At 47.9% G+C, this 26,349-nt stretch overlaps 1 protein-coding gene across 3 annotated transcripts in view; it reads right to left on the bottom strand.

The window, feature by feature from the left end:
- abcd4 (ATP-binding cassette, sub-family D (ALD), member 4) overlaps positions 1 to 22,370 on the bottom strand; it is an 80,979-nt gene extending 58,609 nt beyond the window's left edge. For all 3 annotated transcript variants that reach the window (XR_011938564.1, XM_072493461.1, XM_072493468.1), the window contains exons 1-7: positions 22,262 to 22,370; positions 21,256 to 21,374; positions 18,624 to 18,751; positions 14,487 to 14,626; positions 9,235 to 9,351; positions 8,523 to 8,648; positions 3,592 to 3,642 (exon numbers count right to left, since the gene is read on the bottom strand). Coding sequence is in view for 2 of the 3 variants with exons in the window: in XM_072493461.1 (XP_072349562.1) it covers positions 3,592 to 3,642; positions 8,523 to 8,648; positions 9,235 to 9,351; positions 14,487 to 14,626; positions 18,624 to 18,751; positions 21,256 to 21,374; positions 22,262 to 22,293 (713 nt within the window). In the remaining variant the exon portion in view is untranslated. The remainder of the gene's footprint in view (positions 1 to 3,591; positions 3,643 to 8,522; positions 8,649 to 9,234; positions 9,352 to 14,486; positions 14,627 to 18,623; positions 18,752 to 21,255; positions 21,375 to 22,261) is intronic.
- Positions 22,371 to 26,349: the final 3,979 nt, after the last annotated feature.

The raw sequence follows: 26,349 nt of genomic DNA, 5'->3' as shown, positions 1-26,349 counted from the left end.
TCACACAGCACTCCCATCATTAACCCTCTCACACAGCACTCCCCATCATTAACCCTCTCACACAGCACTCCCCATCATTAACCCTCTCACACAGCACTCCCCATCATTAACCCTCTCACACAGCACTCCCCATCATTAACCCTCTCACACAGCACTCCCCATCATTAACCCTCTCACAGCACTCCCCATCATTAACCCTCTCACACAGCACTCCATCATTAACCCTCTCACAGCACTCCCCATCATTAACCCTCTCACAGCACTCCCCATCATTAACCCTCTCACACAGCACTCCCCATCATTAACCATCTCACAGCACTCCCCATCATTAACCCTCTCACACAGCACTCCCCATCATTAACCCTCTCACACAGCGCTCCCCATCATTAACCCTCTCACACAGCACTCCCCATCATTAACCCTCTCACACAGTGCTCCCCATCATTAACCCTCTCACACAGCGCTCCCCATCATTAACCCTCTCACAGCACTCCCCATCATTAACCCTCTCACACAGCACTCCCCATCATTAACCCTCTCACACAGCACTCCCCATCATTAACCCTCTCACACAGCACTCCCCATCATTAACCCTCTCACACAGCACTCCCCATCATTAACCCTCTCACACAGCACTCCCCATCATTAACCCTCTCACACAGCACTCCCCATTATTAACCCTCTCACACAGTACTCCCCATCATTAACCCTCACACAGCACTCCCCATCATTAACCCTCACACAGCACTCCCATCATTAACCCTCTCACACAGCACTCCCCATCATTAACCCTCTCACACAGCACTCCCCATCATTAACCCTCTCACACAGCACTCCCCATCATTAACCCTCTCACACAGCACTCCCCATCATTAACCCTCACACAGCACTCCCCATCATTAACCCTCTCACACAGCACTCCCCATCATTAACCCTCTCACACAGCACTCCCCATCATTAACCCTCTCACATAGCACTCCCCATCATTAACCCTCTCACAGCACTCCCCATCATTAACCCTCTCACAGCACTCCCCATCATTAACCCTCTCACAGCACTCCCCATCATTAACCCTCTCACACAGCACTCCCCATCATTAACCCTCTCACAGCACTCCCCATCATTAACCCTCTCACGGCACTCCCCATCATTAACCCTCTCACAGCACTCCCTGGTTCCTCACATCGTCAACCCCCATCGACCTCCACCTTGTCCGTCCTCCAATGCTCACACCCATACCCCGTCAACCCATCCCCACCACCCCCCGATCCGCCCACACCCCACCACCCCATCTGCCCATGCACCACCACCCCATCCACCCACACCCACCCGCCCACACCCCATCTGCCCCATACCCCGTCACCCCATGGGCCCCACACCCCATTTGCCCACACCCCACCACGCCATGGGCCCACACCCCGCCAGCCCATCCCCCCCACACCGTTCCCCCAGACCCCATCCCCCATCACCGCAACCCCACGCCAACCCGGCCCCGTTACCCTGTACCCCTGCACTCCATCGCCCACCCCATTCCCACTAAAACCTTTCATTTTTTTTCTTTTCGTTTTAAAAAATAAATTTTGAGTACCCAATTATTTTTTGCAATGAAGGGACAATGTAGCATGGCCAATCCACCTACTCTGCACATCTTTGGGTTTTATCTATAGGATAGATGCGGGCAGGTTGTTTCCACTGGTCGGGGAAAGCAGAACTAGGGGGCATAGCCTCAAAATAAGGGGAAGTAGATTTAGGACCGAGTTTAGGAGGAACTTCTTCACCCAAAGGGTTGTGAATCTCTGGAATTCCTTGCCCAGTGAAGTAGTTGAGGCTCCTTCTTCAAACGTTTTTAAGAAAAAGATAGATACCTTTCTAAAGAATAAAGGGATTCGGGGATATGGTGTACGGGTCGGAGAGTGGAGCTGAGTCCACAAAGATCAGCCATGATCTCATTGAATGGCGGAGCAGGCTCGAGAGGCCAGATGGCCTACTCCTGTTCCTAGTTCTTATGTTCTTTTGGGGGCGAAACCCACGCAGACACGAGGAGAACGTGCAAACTCCACACGGACAGTGACCCAGGGCCGGGATTCGAACCCGGGACCTCAGCACCGTAGGCAGCAATGGTAACCACTGAGCCACCGTGCTGCCCCTATAACCTTTCATTTGATCAAAATCTCCTAACATGTTTCGCAGAACAAATTATTTCTAATGTACACTAAGTGAACCAGAGGCAAAGGTTAGGGGTAGTAAGGGTCAAATGAAGAACAAGTTGCTATTTATTCTGATCCATCATTTAAACTCTAGCCTATGAAGGGCACTTATACTACATCAGGGTGACATTTCCATTTCCTACCCACACACCATTCTTTTGGCTTCATGAGTGATTTTGTCAACTAGAACCAGCTTTTGAGCAATTTTATGCGATGGAGATGTGTCTGCTTAGTCACCCCCACTGACCTCCCACATGGATTGCCTGAGGCGTTCTGACAGGCTGACCAATCAGGGCACTGAAAGGTGAACCAGTACATGGGACCAGAGAGGTGGGGTAAAGGGGAGGGGTCTCGGCAGAGCTGAAGACTTGAGCATTTTGGAAAAAGCTGTTGGGACACCGGGAGGCTTAATGGAAAACCCGGGACATCTGGTCTCCCTGTGTCCTGCCCACCTTACTGGTTGTCAAACAGTCGTTACACCACAGGAAGGTGGTTATTCGGCCCATCAAGGACGTGCTGGTACTTTGTCCAGCCGGTCCCATTTCCGGGCTCTATCCCAGCAGCTCTCAGTTCATTTCCCTCAAGTGCTCATCCAATTTCCTTTTGAAACTATTCATCATCTCGACTTCCACCCCCTTCGTGGACAATGTGCTCCAGGTCATTAGCACTCGCTGAGTAAGTAAGTCTCACACCTTCCCCATGTCCCTTACCAAAATCTTAAACGTGTGTCCCCTGGTCCATCAACTAATGGGAACAGTTTTTCTTTGCCCACCTTATCTCAGCCTGTCAGAATTTTGTACACAACGAATACATCTCCTCTCGAGCTCCTTCACCCCAAGGAGAACAATTCTAGCTCCGCTAACCTAACGGTGGAGCCAGAATCCCCCATCCCAGGAGCCGTGCTGGTAACTCTCCTCTGAAACCTCTCAAGGTCACATTTCTTGGATTGGCTATCCCTTACCTCAACGACTCCATTCACACTGATCTGAATTCCCATTTCCAGTTCCTTCCCTTCCACCCCTCCCCTCAACCACACCCCTCCCCAGTCACCCGTTCTTGGCTCCTCATCTCTCTACCGTACACCAGCTCCATTAACACCCTCCCTCTAACATCAAATTGGTCCCAAATTGCCTATGTTCAAGGTCACGAGGGGTCGCTGACTGTAAAACAGATCTGCTCTTCAGGTAGCACTCTCGACGCCCCCCCCACCCCAGCTGTATGTAAAAGATCCCTTGGCATTATTAGGGTTGGCCCTGCGGAGAACGGAGGGGTACTCCCTGGTTCCCTGGCCAGTATCAATCCCTCAACCAACATCCACTATGTCATGTGAGAGTACCTTTAAGAAATGGGTGTTTATAAAATAGCTGTAGTGGATGTACCTTACCTGTAGAAAGCAGCGGACTCGGCATTAACCCGGATCTGCATGTGCTTAAACCTGCGGGAGAGAGGCACGGAGAGGTCATCTCTGTTTGTCTTCACACGCAACATCCCCTCATTTGGAGACACAAACACCCACAGAAAATTGCCATGTGTTTCTGTTTTCCCATGTCCCCAGACCGACGGACAGAATACCTGCCTGGTGTGTTTTGCCAGGCTGAGTCAAGTATGAAAGGGTAAGTACAACATAGAACATACAGTGCAGAAGGAGGCCATTCGGCCCATCGAGTCTGCATTGACCCACTTAAGCCCTCACTTCCACCCTATCCCCGTAACCCAATAACCCCTCCTAACCTTTTTGGACACTATGGGCAATTTAGCATGGCCAATCCTGCACATCTTTGGATTGTGGGAGGAAACCGGAGCACCCGGGGGAAACCCACGCAGACACGGGGAGAACGTGCAGACTTCGCACAGAGAGTGACCCAGCGGGGAATCGAACCTGGGATCCTGGCGCTGTGAAGCAACAGTGCTAACCACTTTCTACCGTGCTGCCTGTGACATTCTATCAACTGAGACAAAATCGGGCAGCACGGTGGCGCAGTGGGTTAACCCTGCTGCCTCACGGTGCCGAGGTCCCAGGTTCGATCCCGGCTCTGGGTCACTGTCCGTGTGGAGTTTGCACATTCTTCCAGTGGTTGCGTGGGTTTCGCCCCCACAACCCAAAGATGTGCAGGGTAGGTGGATTGGCCACGCTAAATTGCCCCTTAATTGGAAAAAAAATTGGGTACTCTAATTTTTTTTTTTAAACTGAGACAAAATCATTTACTATTAATGGTCATGCGTACTGTCACCTGAGGCAAACTATTCAATTAGCGACAATCTAAGATCATAACAACTAGGAGCAGGAGTAGGCCATCTGGCCCCTCGAGCCTGCTCCGCCATTCAATGAGATCATGGCTGATCTTTTGTGGACTCGGCTCCATTTTCCGGCCCGAACACTATAATCCTTAATCCCTTTATTCTTCAAAAAAATATCTATCTTTATCTTGAAAACATTTAATGAAGGAGCCTCAACTGCTTCACTGGGCAAGGAATTCCATAGATTCACAACCCTTCGGTGAAGACGTTCCTCCTAAACTAAGTCCTAAATCTACTTCCTCTTATTTTGAGGCTATGCCCCCTGGTTCTGCTTTCACCCGCCAGTGGAAACAACCTGCCCGCATCTATCCTATCTATTCCCTTCATAATTGTATACGTTTCTATAAGATCCCCCCCCTCATCCTTCTAAATTCCAACGAGTACAGTCCCAGTCTGCTCAACCTCTCCTCGTAATCCTACCCCCTCAACTCTGGGATTAACCTAGTGAATCTCCTCTGCCTACCCTCCATCGCCAGTACGTCCTTCCTCAGGTAAGGAGACCAAAACTGAAGACAATACTCCAGGTGTCGCCTCATTAACATCCTTACACAATTGCAGCATAAACCTCCCTTGTCTTAAACTCCATCCCTCTAGCAATGAAGAACAAAACTCCATTCGTCTTCTTAATCACCTGTTGCACCTGTAAACCAACTTTTTACGACTCATGCACTAGGACCTAGATCCCTCTGCACAGCAGCATGTTTTAATATTTTATCATTTAAATAATAATCCCATTTGCTGTTATTCCTACCAAAATGGATAACCTCACATTTGTCAATATTGCATTCCATCTGCCAGAACCTTAGTCTATCCAAATCCCTCTGCAGACTTCCAGTATCCTCTGCACTTTTTGCTTTACCACTCATCTTCGTGTCGTCTGAAAACTTGGACGCATTGCACTTGGTCCTCAACTCCAAATCATCTATGTAAATTGTGAACAGTTGTGGGCCCAACATTGATCCCTGAGGGACACCACTAGCTACTGATTGCCAACCAGAGAAACACACATTAATCCCCACTCTTTGCTTTCTATTAATTAACCAATCCTCTATCCATGCTACGACTTTACCCTTAACGCCATGCATCATTATCTTATGCATATTATGTTCCACTTGTGTCGGACCCTCTTGTTGGGCTGCACTTAGTGAGTAACAGTGCCCAATTCTGGTCCCTGTACTAGAAAGAGAGACAAACACTGGAGAAAGTACTTTTTTTAAAAAGGGGGTGCCAGAGCTGAAATCTTTTGAGCTCTCAGATAAAATTGAACAGAGCAGAGCTTCATTCTTGAGAAGACAGAGAAAGGAGACTTACTGTACGAAGGGGTTGGACAGCAGGGGTAGATCTTGGATGGAATGCTTTCACTCGTGGGGCGACTCTAAAACTAGGGACTAATAAATTGGAAAATAAGGAAACAATATCCACTCAAAGAGAGGTGGTGAACTCGCTACCACAGGAAATGGTTGAGGCAAGAAGGTTAGGTGCTTTAAGAAGGAAACTAGGGCGAGTATCCGAGAGAAATGCAAATCGAAAGGTATGGCGAGGGGCTGCATTGAGGTAGAACAAATGGGAAGAGATTTGTGCTGAGTTTGCAATCACCGGGCGGCCGGGTAGCATAGTGATTAGCACTGTTGCTTCACAGCTCCAGGGTCCCAGGTTCGATTCCCCGCTGGGTCACTGTCTGTGCAGAGTCTGCACCTTCTCCCCATGTCTGTGTGGGTTTCCTCCGGGTGCTCCGATTTCCTCCCACAGTCCAAAGATGTGTAGGTTAGGTGGATTGGCCATGATAAATTGCCAGTGTCTAGGGGGGGGTTGGGTGGGGTTGGATTGCTGGATTCCGGGGGGGGGGGGGGGGGGCGGCTTGTGTAGGGTGCTCTTTATGGAGGTCGGTGCGGACTCGATGGGCCGGGTGGCCCCCTTCTGAACTTCTATGAAAAGCAAATTACTCCGGATGCTGGAATCTGAAACAAGACCAGAAAATACTGGGCTATCTCAGCAGGTCTGACAGCATCTGTGCAGAGAGAAGGGGGCTGACGTTTCGAGTCTGAATGACTGTTTGTCAAAGCTAGAGAGAACTGGAAATAGGATCAAGTTCGTACTGTTGTGGGGGGTGGGGAGTGGAGCAGTGGGGCTGGATAGGGGTCCAACGATAGGTGGAGATTGACAAAGATGTCGTGGGCAGAAAGACAAAGGGGATGTAAATGGAGATGATCAAGGCTAAGAAGGGTGCTGATGGTGGCACATTAAGAGAGCAGAATGTGTTAATGGCAGAGCAAAGGTGAGCAGTGAGTCAAAGGGCAACTAGGAACAGTTAGAACATACAGTGCAGAAGGCCCATCGAGTCTGCACCGACCCACTTAAGCCCTCACTTCCACCCTAGCCCATAACCCAATAACCCCTCCTAACCTTTTTGGACACTAAGGGCAATTGATCATGGCCAATCACCTAACCTGCACGTTTTGGAGGTTAGGTGATTGGTTTCGGAGCACCCGGAGGAAACCCACACAGACACGGGGAGAACGTGCAGATTCCGCACAGACAGTGACCCAGCGGGGAATCCAACCTGGGACCCTGGCGCTGTGAAGCCACGGTGCTATCCACTTGTGCTACCGTGCTGCCCTAGGTGGCCCAGGTGGGGTGGGGAAATGGTGAGGGGAAAACAGATCATTGGATGAAATGAAAATAAATGGATGGAAATAAAAATGGGGTGAAGTTAGAGGGCAGCATGTGGCGCAGTGGTTAGCACTGGGACTGCAGCGCTGAGGATCCGGGTTCGTATCCCGGCTCTGGGTCACTGTCCGTGTGGAGTTTGCACATTCTCCCCATGTCTGCGTGGGTTTCACCCCCACAACCCAAAGATGTGCAGGTTAGGTGGATTGGCCACGCCAAATTGCCCCTTAGTTGAAAAAAATAATAATTGGGTAACCTAAATTTATTTAAAAAATAATGGGGTGAAGGTGGAGGAGAGAGTTCACAGTCTGAAGTTGCTGAACTCAATATTAAGTCTGGAAGGCTGTAACGTGCCTAATCGGGAGGTGAGTTGCTGTTCCTCCAGTTTGTGCTGGGCTTCACTGGAACATTGCAGCAGGCCAAGGGTGGACCTGTGGACGTGTGAGCTGGATGGTGAGTTGAAATGGCAGCGACAGGAAGGTCTGGGTCCTGCTTGCAGACGGACCGGAGGTGTTCTGCAAAGTGGTCACCTAGTCTGCGTTTAGTCTCTCCAATGTAGAGTAGGCCGCATTGGGAGCGGCGAATGCAAAAGACCAGATTGAAGGAGGTGCACGTGAAGCGCTGCCTCACTTGAAAAGAATGTTTAGGCCCTTGGATGAAATGAAATGGATGGTGAGCAGGGAGGAGGTAAATGGGCAGGCGTTACACCTTCTGCAACTGCACGGGAAAGTGCAGCGGGAAGGGGGTGAGGTGTTGGGGGCGATGCAGGAGTGGACCATGGCATCCCGGAGGGAACGGTCCCTGCAAAATGCTGGCAGGGGGAGTGAGTGGTGGGACCATGCTGCCGTTAGCGAAACTGACAAGAGGATGATTCTTTGAATGCAGAGGCTGGTGGGGTGAAAGGTGAGGGGAAGGGGGACCCTATCCTGATTCTAGGAGGGAGGAGAGGGGGTGAGAGCAGAGGTGGGGAGAAATGGGTCGGACACGGTTGAGAGCCAAGTTGTCCAGAGGGGGTGGGAAACCCCGATTGAGGCAGAATGAAGACATGTTAGAAAGTGGCATCATCGGAACAGATGCAACGGAGAAGAAACTGGGAGAATGGGAGCACAAACCAGTTGGGCCAAATGGCCTGCAGCTTCCATTGGCAACTTTTACCACTGAACTATTTTGTTGTCGGAGGCAGGAACCCGCTCCTCTCTCTTTCCCAATTGATACACTCCTGAAACCATTCTCGACTGTCTCTCTCTTGAGAAGGGGGGCGCGCGCGGTGAAGTGAGCATTTTCCCTCCCTGGTCACTGTCACACTGTGCCGAGGGTTGGTATCAGAGGAAGAATGAAAGGTAATCTCACCTGAAGTCTCCCTCCAGCTTCTCCTGCTGGACAAGGGTTGGGATGATCGGCCCCATCAGAATCTTATTGACCACGGAGCCGATTATGAAGTAAATGAAGATGCTGACTGGGCCCAGCCAACCTGTGCTGAAAACAACCAAAACCGAAGAACCAAAGATGAAGAAAGAACTTTATCAACAAGATACTGTTACAAAGTAATCTGCTGTGTGAGACCTTGTCGAGAGCCTTCTGAAAGTCTCAATTAATGACATCCACTGGTTCTCCCTGGTCAACCCTACTGGTTACATCGCCAAAGAATTCTAGTTGATTTCGTGACCAAAAGGGTTAGGAGGGGTTATTGGGTTACGGGGATAGGGTGGAAGTGAGGGCTTAAGTGGGTCGGTGCACTCGATGGGCCGAATGGCCTCCTTCTGCACTGTATGTTCTATACTCCATCTGGGAATAGGCCCAGAGTAAGAACCAAACTCCATTTAGACACAGCAAGTTGCACATTTCTTTTTTTTAAAAGAATGTGCAAACTCCACATGGACAGTGACCCAGAGCCGGGAGCGAACCAGGGACCTCGGCGCCATGAGGCAACAGCGCTAACCCACTGCGCCACCGTGCTGCCCTCCACGTTGCACATTTCTAACCTCTCTCCTCAGAGAGATGTATCTTAAGCTAAGTTTGAAAGTCTGGTAATGTGGGAGGAAGGGCTGGATTTTCTCATTACCTGTGAAAGCACTGGTAGGTGTAATAACTCAGAGTGAATGGGGAGATGATGAGTTTGCTGGCCATTGTGCTCATCCCTTTGCAGAACCTCTCCACATCCTGGCTGATACGCTGGTCCCTGGAAAAACACACACACAGCTTCACGCCAGGTTAAGTCACAGCTGAATCAGCCCATGATCCAGCAATGGGGTTCACAGGAATATTTAAACCCATTTATCTTTCTCATCGATCACAGGGTCTTAACTTTGATTAGATTCGAGTCTGTAACTCACTCCCGAGTATCTGTTATTCTATATATAAACCATCTGAACCCCTCGATTAGATTCCAGTCTGTAACTCACTCCCGGGTATCTGTTATTCTATATATAAACCATCTGAACCCCTCGATTAGATTCCAGTCTGTAACTCACTCCCGGGTATCTGTTATTCTATATATAAACCATCTGAACCCCTCGATTTGATTCCAGTCTGTAACTCACTCCCGAGTATTTGTTATTCTATATATAAACCATCTGAACCCCTCGATTAGATTCCAGTCTGTAACTCACTCCCAGGTATCTGTTATTCTATATATAAACCATCTGAACCCCTCGATTAGATTCCAGTCTGTAACACACTCCCGGGTATCTGTTATTCTATATATATATAAACCATCTGAACCCCTCGATTAGATTCCAGCCTGTAACTAACTCCCGAGTATCTGTTATTCTATATATAAACCATCTGAACCCCTCGATTAGATTCCAGTCTGTAACACACTCCCAGGTATCTGTTATTCTATATATAAACCATCTGAACCCCTCGATTAGATTCCAGTCTGCAACACACTCCCGGGTATCTGTTATTCTATATATAAACCATCTGAACCCCTCGATTAGATTCCAGTCTGTAACACACTCCCAGGTATCTGTTATTCTATATATAAACCATCTGAACCCTTCGATTAGATTCCAGTCTGCAACACACTCCCGGGTATCTGTTATTCTATATATAAACCATCTGAACCCCTCGATTAGATTCCAGTCTGCAACACACTCCTGGGTATCTGTTATTCTATATATAAACCATCTGAACCCCTCGATTAGATTCCAGTCTGTAACACACTCCCAGGTATCTGTTATTCTATATATAAACCATCTGAACCCTTCGATTAGATTCCAGTCTGCAACACACTCCCGGGTATCTGTTATTCTATATATAAACCATCTGAACCCCTCGATTAGATTCCAGTCTGCAACACACTCCCGGGTATCTGTTATTCTATATATAAACCATCTGGACCCCTCGATTAGATTCCAGTCTGTAACTCACTCCCGAGTATCTGTTATTCTATATATAAACCATCTGAACCCCTCGATTAGATTCCAGTCTGTAACTCACTCCCAAGTATCTGTTATTCTATATATAAACCATCTGAACCCCTCGATTAGATTCCAGTCTGTAACACACTCCCAGGTATCTGTTATTCTATATATAAACCATCTGAACCCCTCGATTAGATTCCAGTCTGCAACACACTCCCGGGTATCTGTTATTCTATATATAAACCATCTGAACCCCTCGATTAGATTCCAGTCTGTAACACACTCCCAGGTATCTGTTATTCTATATATAAACCATCTGAACCCTTCGATTAGATTCCAGTCTGCAACACACTCCCGGGTATCTGTTATTCTATATATAAACCATCTGAACCCCTCGATTAGATTCCATTCTGCAACACACTCCCGGGTATCTGTTATTCTATATATAAACCATCTGGACCCCTCGATTAGATTCCAGTCTGTAACACACTCCCGAGTATCTGTTATTCTATACATATACCATCTGAACCCCTCGATTAGATTCCAGTCTGTAACTCACTCCCAAGTATGTTATTCTATACATAAACCATCTGAACCCCTCGATTCGATTCCAGTCTGTAACTCACTCCCGAGTATCTGTTATTCTATATATAAACCATCTGAACCCCTCGATTAGATTCCAGTCTGTAACACACTCCCGAGTATCTGTTATTCTATACATATACCATCTGAACCCCTCGATTAGATTCCAGTTTGTAACTCACTCCCGAGTATCCGTTATTCTATATATAAACCATCTGAACCCCTCGATTAGATTCCAGTCTGTAACACACTCCCGGGTATCTGTTATTCTATATATATATAAACCATCTGAACCCCTCGATTAGATTCCAGCCTGTAACTAACTCCCGAGTATCTGTTATTCTATATATAAACCATCTGAACCCCTCGATTAGATTCCAGTCTGTAACACACTCCCAGGTATCTGTTATTCTATATATAAACCATCTGAACCCCTCGATTAGATTCCAGTCTGCAACACACTCCCGGGTATCTGTTATTCTATATATAAACCATCTGAACCCCTCGATTAGATTCCAGTCTGTAACACACTCCCAGGTATCTGTTATTCTATATATAAACCATCTGAACCCTTCGATTAGATTCCAGTCTGCAACACACTCCCGGGTATCTGTTATTCTATATATAAACCATCTGAACCCCTCGATTAGATTCCAGTCTGCAACACACTCCCGGGTATCTGTTATTCTATATATAAACCATCTGGACCCCTCGATTAGATTCCAGTCTGTAACGCACTCCCGAGTATCTGTTATTCTATACATATACCATCTGAACCCCTCGATTAGATTCCAGTCTGTAACTCACTCCCAAGTATGTTATTCTATACATAAACCATCTGAACCCCTCGATTAGATTCCCGTCTGTAACTCACTCCCGAGTATCTGTTATTCTGTACATAAACCATCTGAACCCCTCGATTAGATTCCAGTCTGTAACTCACTCCCGAGTATCCGTTATTCTATATATAAACCATCTGAACCCCTCGATTAGATTCCAGTCTGTAACTCACTCCCAATTATTCACCATTCTATACATAAACCATCTGAACCCCTCGATTAGATTCCAGTCTGTAACTCACTCCTGAGTATCGGTTATTCTATATATAAACCATCTGAACCCCTCGACTAGATTCCAGTCTGTAACTCACTCCCGAGTATGTTATTCTATATATAAACCATCTGAACTCCTCGATTAGATTCCAGTCTGTAACTCACTCCCGAGTATCTGTTATTCTATCTATAAACCACCCCGAACCCCTCGATTAGATTCCAGTCTGTAACTCACTCCAGAGTATCTGTTATTCTATACATATACCATCTGAACCCCTCGATTAGATTCCAGTCTGTAACTCACTCCCAAGTATGTTATTCTATACATAAACCATCTGAACCCCTCGATTAGATTCCTGTCTGTAACTCACTCCCGAGTATCTGTTATTCTGTACATAAACCATCTGAACCCCTCGATTAGATTCCAGTCTGTAACTCACTCCCGAGTATCCGTTATTCTATATATAAACCATCTGAACCCCTCGATTAGATTCCAGTCTGTAACTCACTCCCAATTATTCACCATTCTATACATAAACCATCTGAACCCCTCGATTAGATTCCAGTCTGTAACTCACTCCTGAGTATGTTATTCTCTATATAAACCATCTGAACTCCTCGATTAGATTCCAGTCTGTAACTCACTCCCGAGTATCTGTTATTCTATCTATAAACCACCCCGAACCCCTCGATTAGATTCCAGTCTGTAACTCACTCCCGAGTATCCATTATTGTATATATAAACCATCTGAACCCCTTGATTAGATTCCAGTCTGTAACTCACTCCCGAGTATCCATTATTGTATATATAAACCATCTGAACCCCTTGATTAGATTCCAGTCTGTAACTCACTCCCGAGTATCCATTATTGTATATATAAACCATCTGAACCCCTTGATTAGATTCCAGTCTGTAACTCACTCCCGAGTATCCATTATTGTATATATAAACCATCTGAACCCCTTGATTAGATTCCAGTCTGTAACTCACTCCCGAGTATCCATTATTGTATATATAAACCATCTGAACCCCTTGATTAGATTCCAGTCTGTAACTCACTCCCGAGTATCCATTATTCTATATATAAACCACCCCGAACCCCTCGATTAGATTCCAGTCTGTAACTCACTCCAGAGTATCCATTATTGTATATATAAACCATCTGAACCCCTCGATTAGATTCCAGTCTGTAACTCACTCCCGAGTATCCATTATTGTATATATAAACCATCTGAACCCCTCAGACTAGTGTCTGTAACTGACTCACGGGTACCTATTAGCATCTCAATCTCTTGATTTGTGGGAGGCACGGTGGCACAGTGGTGTGCACTGCTGCCTCACAGCTCCAGGTATCCGGGTTCAATTCCGGCTTCGGGTGGACTTTGCACTTCCTCCCCGTGTCTGCATGGGTTGGCTGGTTTAGCACACTGGGCTAAATCGCTGGCTTTTAAAGCAGACCAAGGCAGGCCAGCAGCACGGTTCGATTCCCGTACCAGCCTCCCCGAACAGGCGCCGGAATGTGGCGACTAGGGGCTTTTCACAGTAACTTCATTGAAGTCTACTTGTGACAATAAGCGATTTTCATTTCATTTTCATTCCTCCGGTTGCTCCGGTTTCCTCCCACACTCCAGAATGTGCACGTTAGGTGTATTGCCATGGTAACTTTCCCCTTTGTGTCCAAACGGTTAGGTGGTGATACTGGGGTAGGGCGGGGGATTGGGTCGAGGTAGGACGCCAGTGCATACTCGATGGGCCGAATGGCCTCCGTCTGCACTGTAAATTCTATGATTTGATTCCATTCTGTTACCTTCGATATTCAGGCCATCTGTAAATCAGCTTCCCACAAGAGCGAACACTTTAAAAGAAATGGATTCAATTGGTTGGGAAATGTTTTTTGGTGTCTGGATAGTATCAAAGGTGCTATATGAATGAATAGTTTTTCCATCCCAGGTACTTTGCTGAGATTAGAGTTCCACAGCCACCTGCACCAAGCCCAAGTGATTATTCTTCACTTCAATATGAAGAAGTTATTGATCCAAGGGAGGAATCACAGCTGGAGCCTGACCTGTCCTCACCTTGCCAGCAAGGTCACCAAATAGCGAGAATCCCGGGAAAGAATTCCCCTTCCTAACTCATTGCCAGTGGAGTGCCAACGACATCCACTCCAGATCACTGGGAGGTTGATTCCGCAACATTCTCGGTTTTCACTGCTCAGCTCCTCATTGTTTGACCCGACTGAAGAACTGAACCCTCCACTTTATAATAAACATTTTATTAATTGGGGAAGAACAAGTCCCACTCAGATTCCACCTACGGGTTATCCAACTCATCGTGGAGGACGTTAAGAGCGTAGTAGACTTTCCTCTTGAAGTAGGACTTGTGAAGGTCCATGGTGAGGCTCTGCCTCCATCGTACATACATCAAACTCGAGATGAACTGGTCGAAGCTCTTCAGCTGAAAGAGAAAACCCATCACTGGGGTGAAAAGCTACAAACAAATCTCGAACATTCATAGTCTGTCTCAAGACATTTGGCCAAGGAACCAATTTCCTTTCACTTCCTTTTTGTCCAAAGGTTGTACACACACGACTGCGCGGCAAAATTTGGTTCCAACTCCATCTACAAGTTTGCTGACGATGCAATCATAGTGGGCCGGATCTCGAATAACGAAGAGTCCGAATACAGGAGGGAGATTGAGAACCTAGTGGAGTGGTGCAGCGACAGCAATCTCTCCCTCAATGCCAGCAAAACATATGTGCTGTTCATTGACTTCAGGAAGCAAAGTATTGTACACACCCCTGTCAGCATCAATGGGGCCGAGGTGGAGATGGTTAGCAATTTCAAATTCCTTGGGGTGCACATCACCAAAAATCTGTCCTGGTCCACCCACGTCGGCGCTACCACCAAGAGAGCACAACAGCACCTATACTTCCTCAGGAAACTAAGGAAATTTGGCATGTCCACATTAACCCTTACCAACTTTTACAGATGCACCATAGAGAGCATCCTATTGGGCTGCATCACAGCATGGTATGGCAACTGCTCGGCCCAGGACCGCAAGAAACTTCAGAGAGTCGTGAACACAGCCCAGTCCATCACACAAACCTGCTTCCCATCCATTGACTACCTACACCTCCCGCTGCCTGGGGAAAGCGGGCAGCATAATCAAAGACCCCTCCCACCCGGCTTACTCACTCTTCCAACTTCTTCCATTGGGCAGGAGATACAGAAGTCTGAGAACACGCACGAACAGACTCAAAAACAGCTTCTTCCCCACTGTTACCAGACTCCTAAATGACCCTCTAATGGACTGACCTCATTAACACTACCCTGTATGCTTCATCCGATGCCGGTGCTTATGTAGTTACATTGTATACCTTGTGTTGCCCTGTTATGTATTTTCTTTTATCCCCTTTTCTTCCCATGTACTTAATGATCTGTTGAGCTGCTCGCGGAAAAATACTTTTAACTGTACCTCGGTACACGTGACAATAAACAAATCCAATCCAATCCAACCCTTGGTTATTCCCTCAAAATCAGAAAGGTGTAGGTGTCTGGGGTAGTGCTGCACCAGTCAATGACTATGTCTACGCTCCCCATCTTTCCTCAGCCAAATCTATCGCTGCAACCATCCTGGTCTTTGTACTACCCTCACAGATCAGAAACCAAGAACTCTCATACACGATGTGCAGATGCCGGCGTTGGACTGGGGTGAGCACAGTAAGAAGTCTTACCACACCAGGTTAAAGTCCAACAGGTTTGCTCATACACGTGTCTGGCTTCCCCTTAAGTGCTATTCACCTCAACCACTCTCTGTGGTAGCAGGTTCCACATTCTCACCACTCGCTGGGTAAGGATGTTTCTTCTGAATTCCCGATATCGATGGGCTCGGGTTATTCTTTCCTCCACAACAGGAAAAGTACTCTCTCTGTATCCACTCTATTAAAACCTATCAAAAAATTTGAGACCTCTATTAGGTCCCCTTCAGTCTTTCCCTTTCCAGCCTATCCACCTGTCCCTGATAGGTATTTATTTATTCTACACTTCTGATATCATCCTCACCAATCCTTTTTGCACCTTTTGCAGTGCCTCAATATCCATTTGATAATTTGGAGACCAAACGTAACCAGTGCAGACCTAATCAGGGTTCCATTATGTGTCTAACACAGCTTCTTCAGTGTTCTAATTCATCCATGCGGTGTGAGCATCAAGGGCATGGTCAGCATTTACTGCCCATCCCTAACTGCCCTGAGGAGGTGCTGTTGAGCCACTTTCCTAAACCGTTGCAGTCCACAGTGCTCTTAGGGAGGCAGTTCCAGGATTTTGCCTCAGTGACGGTGAAGGAACGGTGACATTGTTCCAAGTCAGGATGATGAGCGACTTGAAGGGGAACTTTTCAATACTATTAGGGCGACACGGTTAGCACTGCTGCCTCGCAGCGCCAGAGACCCAGGTTCGATTCCAACCTCGGATGACTGTGTGTGGAGTTTGCACGTTCTCCCTATGTCTGCGTGGGTTTCCTCCGGGTGCTCCGGTTTCCTCCCACAGTCCAAAGATGTGCAGGTTAGGTGAATTCACCGTGCTAAAAAATTGCCCCTTGGTATCCAAAAGGTGAGGTGTTTTTTTAAAAGATTTTTATGACCCAATTCATTTTTTCCAATTTGTTAGGGGCAATTTAGCGTGGTGAATCCACCTACCCTGCATATCTTTGGGCTGTGGGGACGAAACCCACGCAAACACGGGGACAATGTGCAAACTCCACACGGACAGTGACCCAGAGCCGGGATCGACCCTGGGACCTTGGCGGCGTGAGGCAGCAGTGCTAACCACTGCGCCACCGTGCAGTCCTGGTGAGGTGGGGTTACTGGGTTGTGGAAATAGGCTGGGGGCTTTGGGCCTAGGTAAGGTCCTCTTTCAGAGGGTCAGTGCAGACCCAATGGGCCGAATGGCCTGCTTCTGCACTGTACGGATTCTACCATTCTGTTCTATGATTCTATCCTTTTGGAAATTAGCTTTAAACCTTGGTTTGCCATTTTTCAAAAGGCCTTATTAACCTGTGTCACATTTTTACTTTCGCTCGAAATGAGGGTTCTTTGGGGTGTAGGTGGATATGCGGGGTTTGTGTGCTAAAAGGGGATCTTTGGGCTTTCCTAGGGCCGGGCAAGTGGGAAAGGGACCCGGGCGGGGGCCTCCACGCTGGCCGGTTTAAGCTGGCCAGTGAACGGGAGTGAGGTGGGGGGGAGGGGCTGCGGCCATCGGAGCCTGGCAGAACAGGGTCTGAGTGGTCTAGCCGGGGCGGAAAGTTGGGGGGAAGGAAACGAGGTTGGGAGGAGGAGTTTTACAAGAGGCAGTGAACGGGAGGAGCTGGAGACCTTGCGGGGGGGGAGAGAGAGAGAGAGAGAGAGAGCTGTGTAGATTAAGGGTGACTACGGGTAATCCCTGATTCCTCTTTGTCATTTGTTTATGTAAACATGCGGGTTGAGGTTTGGGGGTTGGTGGGTAGATGGGATCGTTGTTATTATGGGGACTGACATATCTTGCTGATTATTGTTTATTGTTAATGATTGTAAATGTGGGAGAAAATATGAAAAAGGAGAATTTAAAATAAGAAAAATAAAAACCTGCGTCACATTTTTAAATGATTTATGGATTTGTACTCCCAGGTATCCTTTTGATCCTTTCCCCCACTTACAGGTTCTTAATTTCCGAGTAATATTGACTATTTAAAAAAAATATATAAGTGCAATGTCACAGAGAGATTCAGGACTGCACTGTCCATCTTCTGCAGATGTGCCCCAGAGAGCTCGTATACGGCTGCATCACAGCCTGGTAGGGCAACTGCTCGGCCCAAGATTGCAAGGAACTACAGTGTGGTGAACTCAGCCCAACACATCGCACAAACTTGCCCCCCTCACATTGATTCTGTATACACTTCTCACTGCCTCAGGAAGGCAGACAGCATTATCAGACACCCCTCCCACCCACGCATTGCCTTCTTCCAGACCCTTCCATCAGGCAGAAGGTACAGAAGTCTGAAGACTCGCACATCCAGATACAGGAACAGCTTCTTCCCCACAGCTACTAGACTCCTCAACGACTCCCCCTCAGACTGATCTGTTCCCTGTAAGAACACTATTCACGACTCCCTATGCTGCTCTTGCTCATGTATTTGCTTTGTTTGGCCCCTTGTTCCGCACTGTAACCAATCACTGTTTTATCATTTGTCAATGTTCTCTGTTGATTATTCTTGTATCTATGTACGTACTGTGTACGTTCCTCGGCCGCAGAAAAATACTTTTCACTGTACTTTGGTACATGTGACAATAAATCAAATCAAATCTGACAATAGAAGCACATTAGGCCCTAAGCCAACACAGAGCTCTCCACACAATGACACTGTAGTTATTTACAGAGTTTTCTTCTTTTCATTGGATACTAACTACATTACTTACCACAGAGTTGGCCACAATGAGGCAGATGGCGACGACTGTGATATTTCTGAAACCAACCAAGTCTTTCTCACCCAGAATCTTGAAGTATTGGCTTGGGACAATTCCCACCTGGTAGACCACCAGCTGCTCTGTAAAGGAACAACAAACACAGTCGCCTTACTTCAGTAAGGATAAACTTGCATTGGATGTAGTTCACAGCAGATTCACGAGGCTGATTCCTGGGCTGGAGGAAAGGTTGGGCAGGTTCGGGCTGTCCTCACTGGAGCTAAGAATGAGAGGTGATCTTATTGAAACATTTAAGATCCCGAGGAGGCTTGCCAGGGTCAATGCTGAGAGGATGTTTCCTCCCTTGGTAGAATCTAGAACTGGAGGACAATATTTCAAAATGAGGAACGGTGGTACAGTGGTTAGCACTGATGCCTCACCGCGCCAGGAACCCGGGTTCGATTCTGACCTCGGGTGACTGTGTGGGGTTTGCAAGTTCTCCCCGTGTCTGCGTGGGTTTCCTCCCAGAGTCCAAAGATGTGCAGATTAGGTGGATTGGCCATGCTCAGTTGCCCCTTAGTGTCCAAAAGGTTAGGTGGGCTTCGGGGGGATAGGGCAGGGGATTGGGCCTAGGTAGCGTGCTCTTTCGGAGTCAGGGCATACTCGATGGGCCGAATGGCCTCCTTCTGCACTGTAGGGGTTATACGAGGGGTCTCTCGTTTAATATGGAGATGAGGAGGAATTTCTTCTCTCAAGAGGATGGTTAGTGTTTGAAATTCTCTTCCACAAGGCAGTGGAGGATGGGTCAATGAATACATTCAAGGCGGAGTTCAGACAGATTTTTGATGGACAAAGGAGCCACACGTTATGGCGGAAAGAGAGAGGAAAGTGCTGTTAAAGCCACAATCAGATCAGCAAAGACCTTATTGAAAGGCGGAGCAGTCTCAATGGACCAAGGGGTCTATTTCTCATGATGTTACGATCTTATGCTCGCACTGCTGAACTAGGTGGCGAATCCATCTCTGGGATCAGAATTTCTGTCCGTTTTTCTGCCCTGTTAACAGCATTGCAATTTGCAACAAGAGACAGTCACACCTGACAGAGAGACCACAGTCCGGGATGATAGTTTGTTCAAGAAGGAAGGTGGTCAAATGCCCTGTGAGGACAATAATGAGGGAAGGGTGGGCTGTCTACCTGGATCTAGTGCAGGACAGACTGAGGAATGATTAACAGTGATACTGAAGGAGACGAGTAGAGTCAGTCTTCTTGGCAGAGCTTTTGTGGGTGATATTGGAAGAATGAATAACAGGGCCTGAAGATAACTGGCTTAAAAATCTGGGTGTGACTACATTTGGGTATTTTACCTCCGTGTTCAAATGGGGAGGACCGAGGAGCCTGGATTTTTGGCCTCAGACCTCACATCACAAGATGGCATTGTAAGTGGGAGCTCGTAGAGATTGCTGTTCCAATTTGCAGTTTCAGTGATTCAGGTCAGATCAGGAGGGCCCAGAGGAGGCACAGATGGGCATTGGAATCCATGATTCAGTGGAAGGACGAGTAGCAAGATTGCAGTTTTCAGGAGTGCTGCCGAGGGGGGGGCCTGTTTCCCTCACCACATTTGCAACCAGATGAGTTTCCCCAGCACTTTCTGTTATTATAGCAGAGCTCCAGTATCTGCAGTATTTTGTTTGTATTTTAGTTCTTCTCCCTATTCTTTTCCCATTGCCTTTCTTTTTGAAGTACATACCAATTCTTTTCTGCATTGAGCACCGAGACCAGGAAGGTATGAGCTGTGATCCTCGGCCGATTCTGAGCTGCTTTAACTAACCGTCGATAGCATGAGCGAAGGACTGCAGTTTCCTACAGTGTATCTAGATTAGTGGAGGTCTTGTGAAACAGTGGGGTTGAGGACCCTCCCTCAGAGCCAGGAGCTCCGAGCCCCATCCCAAGGCTTGCTGGCCGAGGAAGGTGCAGTCACATCAACCTATAAACCCTTCCAGTGCATCTAATGACAGGTGGTAGAGTGGGAGAGATTCCTGCTCAGCCAGGAATGTGATGGAAAGAAAATCGGAGCCTCTGCCATCACTTCCCGTAGCTCAATGTAAAGTGCATGTTTCCTCAGCAACTCGGACTGATTGTACTGTAACATACCACCGTCTGGATTCAGAAAGGGGATAACGGTGTTCGTTCCTGCCCCAGATCACTATCCAGTAACTATGCTGCAAAAGACAGATAGAGTGCGCCTGTGTACACCAAGGGAGGTCATTTTCATGATCAATGCTCCAACATGAATAATAATCTGACGGCTGAAGGCTGTGTCTGCGTGAGGGAAGGGGAGAAAATCATTGTTTAATAATCAAAGAGGAGGATCACAAATCAGGCGTTCTGTACAAAGGAGGGCTGTGGGCAGAGTTACAGAAACACAGAGGTTTTTCCAAGTTTCTTATGTGGCTTTACTGTCAATCAGCCCCTGGTTCGACCACTCCTCATGTGGAAAACAGAAGGTTTCCTCCCTGAGGTCAACAAGAGTCCAGAACAGAAATAAAAACAGAAAAAGCTGGAAAAACGCAACAGGTCTGACAGCATCTGTGGCGAGAGCACAGTTAACGTTTCGAGTTTCTTCAGAGCTTGAACAGATCAGACTCACCAAGGAGAGCGACGAATAGCAGTGTGGCGAACATCAGGACACTCTGCGACGACCAAGACGGGAAAAGGACTGCCTGGATACGGCAGAATCGTCTCACAAACAGAAGGTCTAGCTTCGGTCTGGAAGAATAGAATAACGTGCTCACAATTGGTACGGTTTTCTCCCTGCCTTGCCTCCCTGTACCTTTGGCACCTGCAAGGCAAACAGACTGGAGACCAGTTTGCAGGCTCCACCAGCATCACACAAAACAGCCACTGTTACACGGATGCCTGGCATCCACTCGGGTATCATTCTCATTGCAGCACAGCTGAGATAGGCAAGTGGATGGGAGGTGACCAATATAACCCCTGTTAATCTGGAATACACCGTGCTGGGACTGTGTGATCACCATGCTTTCCCTTGGTGTGGCTGATCATCTTAACAAGTCAGGGAATAAACAATGATTCTTTTTTTTTAAATTTCAAGAGTACCCTGCTTGACTTATTCCCGAGGCAGGAGGGGCTAGCCATGCCTCGCGGTGTGGTACTGAGGTGTACAGATCAGAAAATTCTGAGTGCTGACTCAGCCGTGCTTCGCCAGGGCAGCGGCAGAGATGATTCGAGTGGTTTCAATGCCCTTGGCTCAGGGTCAGGGCGAAGCGTCTTAGCCTGATTGAATTCTGCATCTGCGGCTGGCCAGCAATGGTGCCAGCAGAGGGGTGGGGTGGCGGGCAGGGTGGATGGCGATGCCTTCCGCTGCCGAAGAGTACATCAACGCTCTTGGTTTCATGAGTGAAGAATCATCTCCCTCTTGGTCTGCCGGTGCATCAGGAATTTCATCCTAGCACAGGTGGCAGTGCCTTCAGTGTGGCCAATGGGTGGCAAAGGAAATAAAAGGGGGGGGGGGAAGAGGTTGTGCCAACCTCAGCGCTGTGGGTGCATTCACCAAAGGTTCAGTGGGCAAAGTTTCAGTCTCCCTGTGTTACACCTGGTGCTGATCCAGCCTTGCCACGTGGTTCCTGCCCTACCTGCTGCATTCCTGCCTCCCGGAGCCTGGCATCGCCCTTCACCAGCAGCTGGCAGCCGCCTGCCAGTCACATGCAGGTGAGCAGAGTCCACGACTGCGTCTGACGTCACGCGCAGTACTGACAGGGCTGGCGCCGTGATGGCGTCACGTGCAGAGCGCCGGCAAGCCGGGGCCGCGATTACGTCACCCGCACAGCGTCGGCATGCCGGTGCCGCGATTACGTCGCCGCCGAGAGCCGGCCCCGAGGCGGCGCGGTGACGTAACGCGCACAAAGACCTCGCGACGCCCCAGGTTCGAGGCCTGGTCGTTCAGGCTTCTGGCATTATTTGAATTGAAGAGTCAGGTCTCAACGTGGCTCTCACTTCTACTTGGATCCACCGTCTTTATGTTCCTGCCCATCCAACAATTGTGCCCTCTTTTGCTTTGCCCCTGCTGATGTCCCAAGTGTTGATGGTGAAGCATCCCATGGTCAAGCAGCATGCAGTTCCAAATCCTTCCTTCATCCTTCGGCCTTCCAGGGAGAGTCCAGATTCTCCAACCCCTTCTGTAACGTTCACCCAATGGTAGCACAGTGGTTAGCACTGTTGTTTCACAGCTCCAGGGTCCCAGGTTCAATTCCCGGCTTGGGTCACTGTGGAGTCTGCACGTTCTCCCCGTGTCTGCGTGGGTTTCCTCCGGGTGCTCCGGTTTCCACCCACAAGTCCCAAAAGACGTGCTTGTTAGGTGAATTGGACATTCTGAATTCTCCCTCAGTACCCGAACAGGTGCTGGAAAGTGGCGAGTGGGGGGCTTTTCACGGTAACCTCATTGCAGTGTTCATGTAAGCCTACTTGTGACAAAGATTATTTTATAGAATCAAAAAGTAGTTCCAGTAAAGGAGGAGGCCATTCAGCCCAAGTTGCATTCCCCATAGCCCCACAATTACTTTCAGGTAATTATTCAATTCCCTTTTGAAAGTTTAAACTAGTATGGCAGGGGGGTGGGTACGGGAGCAATAGGTCAGAAGGTGAGAGCATTGAGGGAGAACTAGGGAATAGGGACAGTGTGGCTCTGAGGCAGAGCAGACGGGGAAAGGTTGCTGAACACAGCGGGTCTGGTGGCCTGAAGTGCATATGTTCTAATGCAAGGAGCATTACGGGTAAGGCAGATGAACTTAGAGCTTGGATTACTACTTGGAACTATGATGTTATTGCCATTACAGAGACCTGGTTGAGGGAAGGGCAGGATTGGCAGCTAAACGTTCCAGGATTTAGATGTTTCAGGCGGGATAGAGGGGGATGTAAAAGGGGAGGCGGAGTTGCGCTACTTGTTCGGGAGAATATCACAGCTATACTGCGAGAGGACACCTCAGAGGGCAGTGAGGCTATATGGGTAGAGATCAGGAATAAGAAGGGTGCAGTCACAATGATGGGGGTATACTACAGGCCTCCCAACAGCCAGCGGGAGATAGAGGAGCAGATAGGTAGACAGATTTTGGAAAAGAGTAAAAACAACAGGGTTGTGGTGATGGGAGACTTCAACTTCCCCAATATTGACTGGGACTCACTTAGTGCCAGGGGCTTAGACGGGGCGGAGTTTGTAAGGAGCATCCAGGAGGGCTTCTTAAAACAATATGTAAACAGTCCAACTAGGGAAGGGGCAGTACTGGACCTGGTATTGGGGAATGAGCCCGGCCAGGTGGTAGATGTTTCAGTAGGGGAGCATTTCGGTAACAGTGACCACAATTCAGTAAGTTTTAAAGTACTGGTGGACAAGGATAAGAGTGGTCCGAGGATGAATGTGCTAAATTGGGGGAAGGCTAATTATGACAATATTAGGCGGGAACTGAAGAACATAGATTGGGGGCGGATGTTTGAGGGCAAATCAACATCTGACATGTGGGAGGCTTTCAAGTGTTAGTTGAAGGGAATACAGGACAGGCATGTTCCTGTGAGGAAGAAAGATAAATACGGCAATTTTCGGGAACCTTGGATGACGAGTGATATTGTAGGCCTCGTCAAAAAGAAAAAGGAGGCATTTGTCAGGGCTAAAAGGCTGGGAACAGACGAAGCCTGTGTGGCATATAAGGAAAGTAGGAAGGAACTTAAGCAAGGAGCCAGGAGGGCTAAAAGGGGTCATGAAAAGTCATTGGCAAATAGGGTTAAGGAAAATCCCAAGGCTTTTTACACGTACATAAAAAGCAAGAGGGTAGCCAGGGAAAGGGTTGGCCCACTGAAGGATAGGCAAGGGAATCTAAGTGTGGAGCCAGAGGAAATGGGCGAGGTACTAAATGAATACTTTGCATCAGTATTCACCAAAGAGAAGGAATTGGTAGATGTTGAGTCTGGAGAAGGGGGTGTAGATAGCCTGGGTCACATTGTGATCCAAAAAGACGAGGTGTTGGGTGTCTTAAAAAATATTAAGGTAGATAAGTCCCCAGGGCCTGATGGGATCTACCCCAGAATACTGAAGGAGACTGGAGAGGAAATTGCTGAGGCCTTGACAGAAATCTTTGGATCCTCGCTGTCTTCAGGGGATGTCCCGGAGGAATGGAGAATAGCCAATGTTGTTCCTCTGTTTAAGAAGGGTAGCAAGGATAATCCCGGGAACTACAGGCCGGTGAGCCTTACTTCAGTGGTAGGGAAATTACTGGAGAGAATTCTTCGAGACAGGATCTACTCCCATTTGGAAGCAAATGGACGTATTAGTGAGAGGCAGCACGGTTTTGTGAAGGGGAGGTCGTGTCTCACTAACTTGATAGAGTTTTTCGAGGAGGTCACTAAGATGATTGATGCAGGTAGGGCAGTAGATGTTGTCTATATGGACTTCAGTAAGGCCTTTGACAAGGTCCCTCATGGTAGACTAGTACAAAAGGTGAAGTCACACGGGATCAGGGGTGAACTGGCAAGGTGGATACAGAACTGGCTAGGCCATAGAAGGCAGAGGGTAGCAATGGAGGGATGCTTTTCTAATTGGAGGGCTGTGACCAGTGGTGTTCCACAGGGATCAGTGCTGGGACCTTTGCTCCTTGTAGTATATATAAATGATTTGGAGGAAAATGTAACTGGTCTGATTAGTAAGTTTGCAGATGACACAAAGGTTGGTGGAATTGCGGATAGCGATGAGGACTGTCTGAGGATACAGCAGGATTTAGATTGTCTGGAGACTTGGGCGGAGAGATGGCAGATGGAGTTTAATCCGGACAAATGTGAGGTAATGCATTTTGGAAGGGCTAATGCAGGTAGGGAATATACAGTGAATGGTAGAACCCTCAAGAGTATTGAAAGTCAAAGAGATCTAGGAGTACAGGTCCACAGGTCATTGAAAGGGGCAACACAGGTGGAGAAGGTAGTCAAGAAGGCATACGGCATGCTTGCCTTCATTGGCCGGGGCATTGAGTATAAGAATTGGCAAGTCATGTTGCAGCTGTATAGAACCTTAGGCCACACTTGGAGTATAGTGTTCAATTCTGGTCGCCACACTACCAGAAGGATGTGGAGGCTTTAGAGAGGGTGCAGAAGAGATTTACCAGAATGTTGCCTGGTATGGAGGGCATAAGCTATGAGGAGCGATTGAATAAACTCGGTTTGTTCTCTCTGGAACGAAGGAGGTTGAGGGGCGACCTGATAGAGGTATACAAAATTATGAGGGGCATAGACAGAGTGGATAGTCAGAGGCTTTTCCCCAGGGTAGAGGGGTCAATTACTAGGGGGCATAGGTTTAAGGTGAGAGGGGCAAGGTTTAGAGTAGATGTACGAGGCAAGTTTTTTACGCAGAGGGTAGTGGGTGCCTGGAACTCGCTACCGGAGGAGGTAGTGGAAGCAGGGACGATAGGGACATTTAAGGGGCATCTTGACAAATATATGAATAGGATGGGAATAGAAGGATACGGACCCAGGAAGTGTAGAAGATTGTAGTTTAGTCGGGCAGTATGGTCGGCGCGGGCTTGGAGGGCCGAAGGGCCTGTTCCTGCGCTGTACATTTCTTTGTTCTTTGTTCTTTGTTCTTTGAAACCCATGATTGAATCTAGCTCCACCACGTACTCAGGCAATGCATTCCCTTTTTTAAAAAAAATATTTTTATTCAAATTTTTTCATATTTACAGAAAAA

The sequence above is a fragment of the Scyliorhinus torazame genome, chromosome 2, assembly GCF_047496885.1.
Source record: "Scyliorhinus torazame isolate Kashiwa2021f chromosome 2, sScyTor2.1, whole genome shotgun sequence".
NCBI classification, from domain to species: Eukaryota; Metazoa; Chordata; class Chondrichthyes; order Carcharhiniformes; family Scyliorhinidae; genus Scyliorhinus; species Scyliorhinus torazame.
This window is presented reverse-complemented; position numbering and strand designations above follow the sequence as displayed.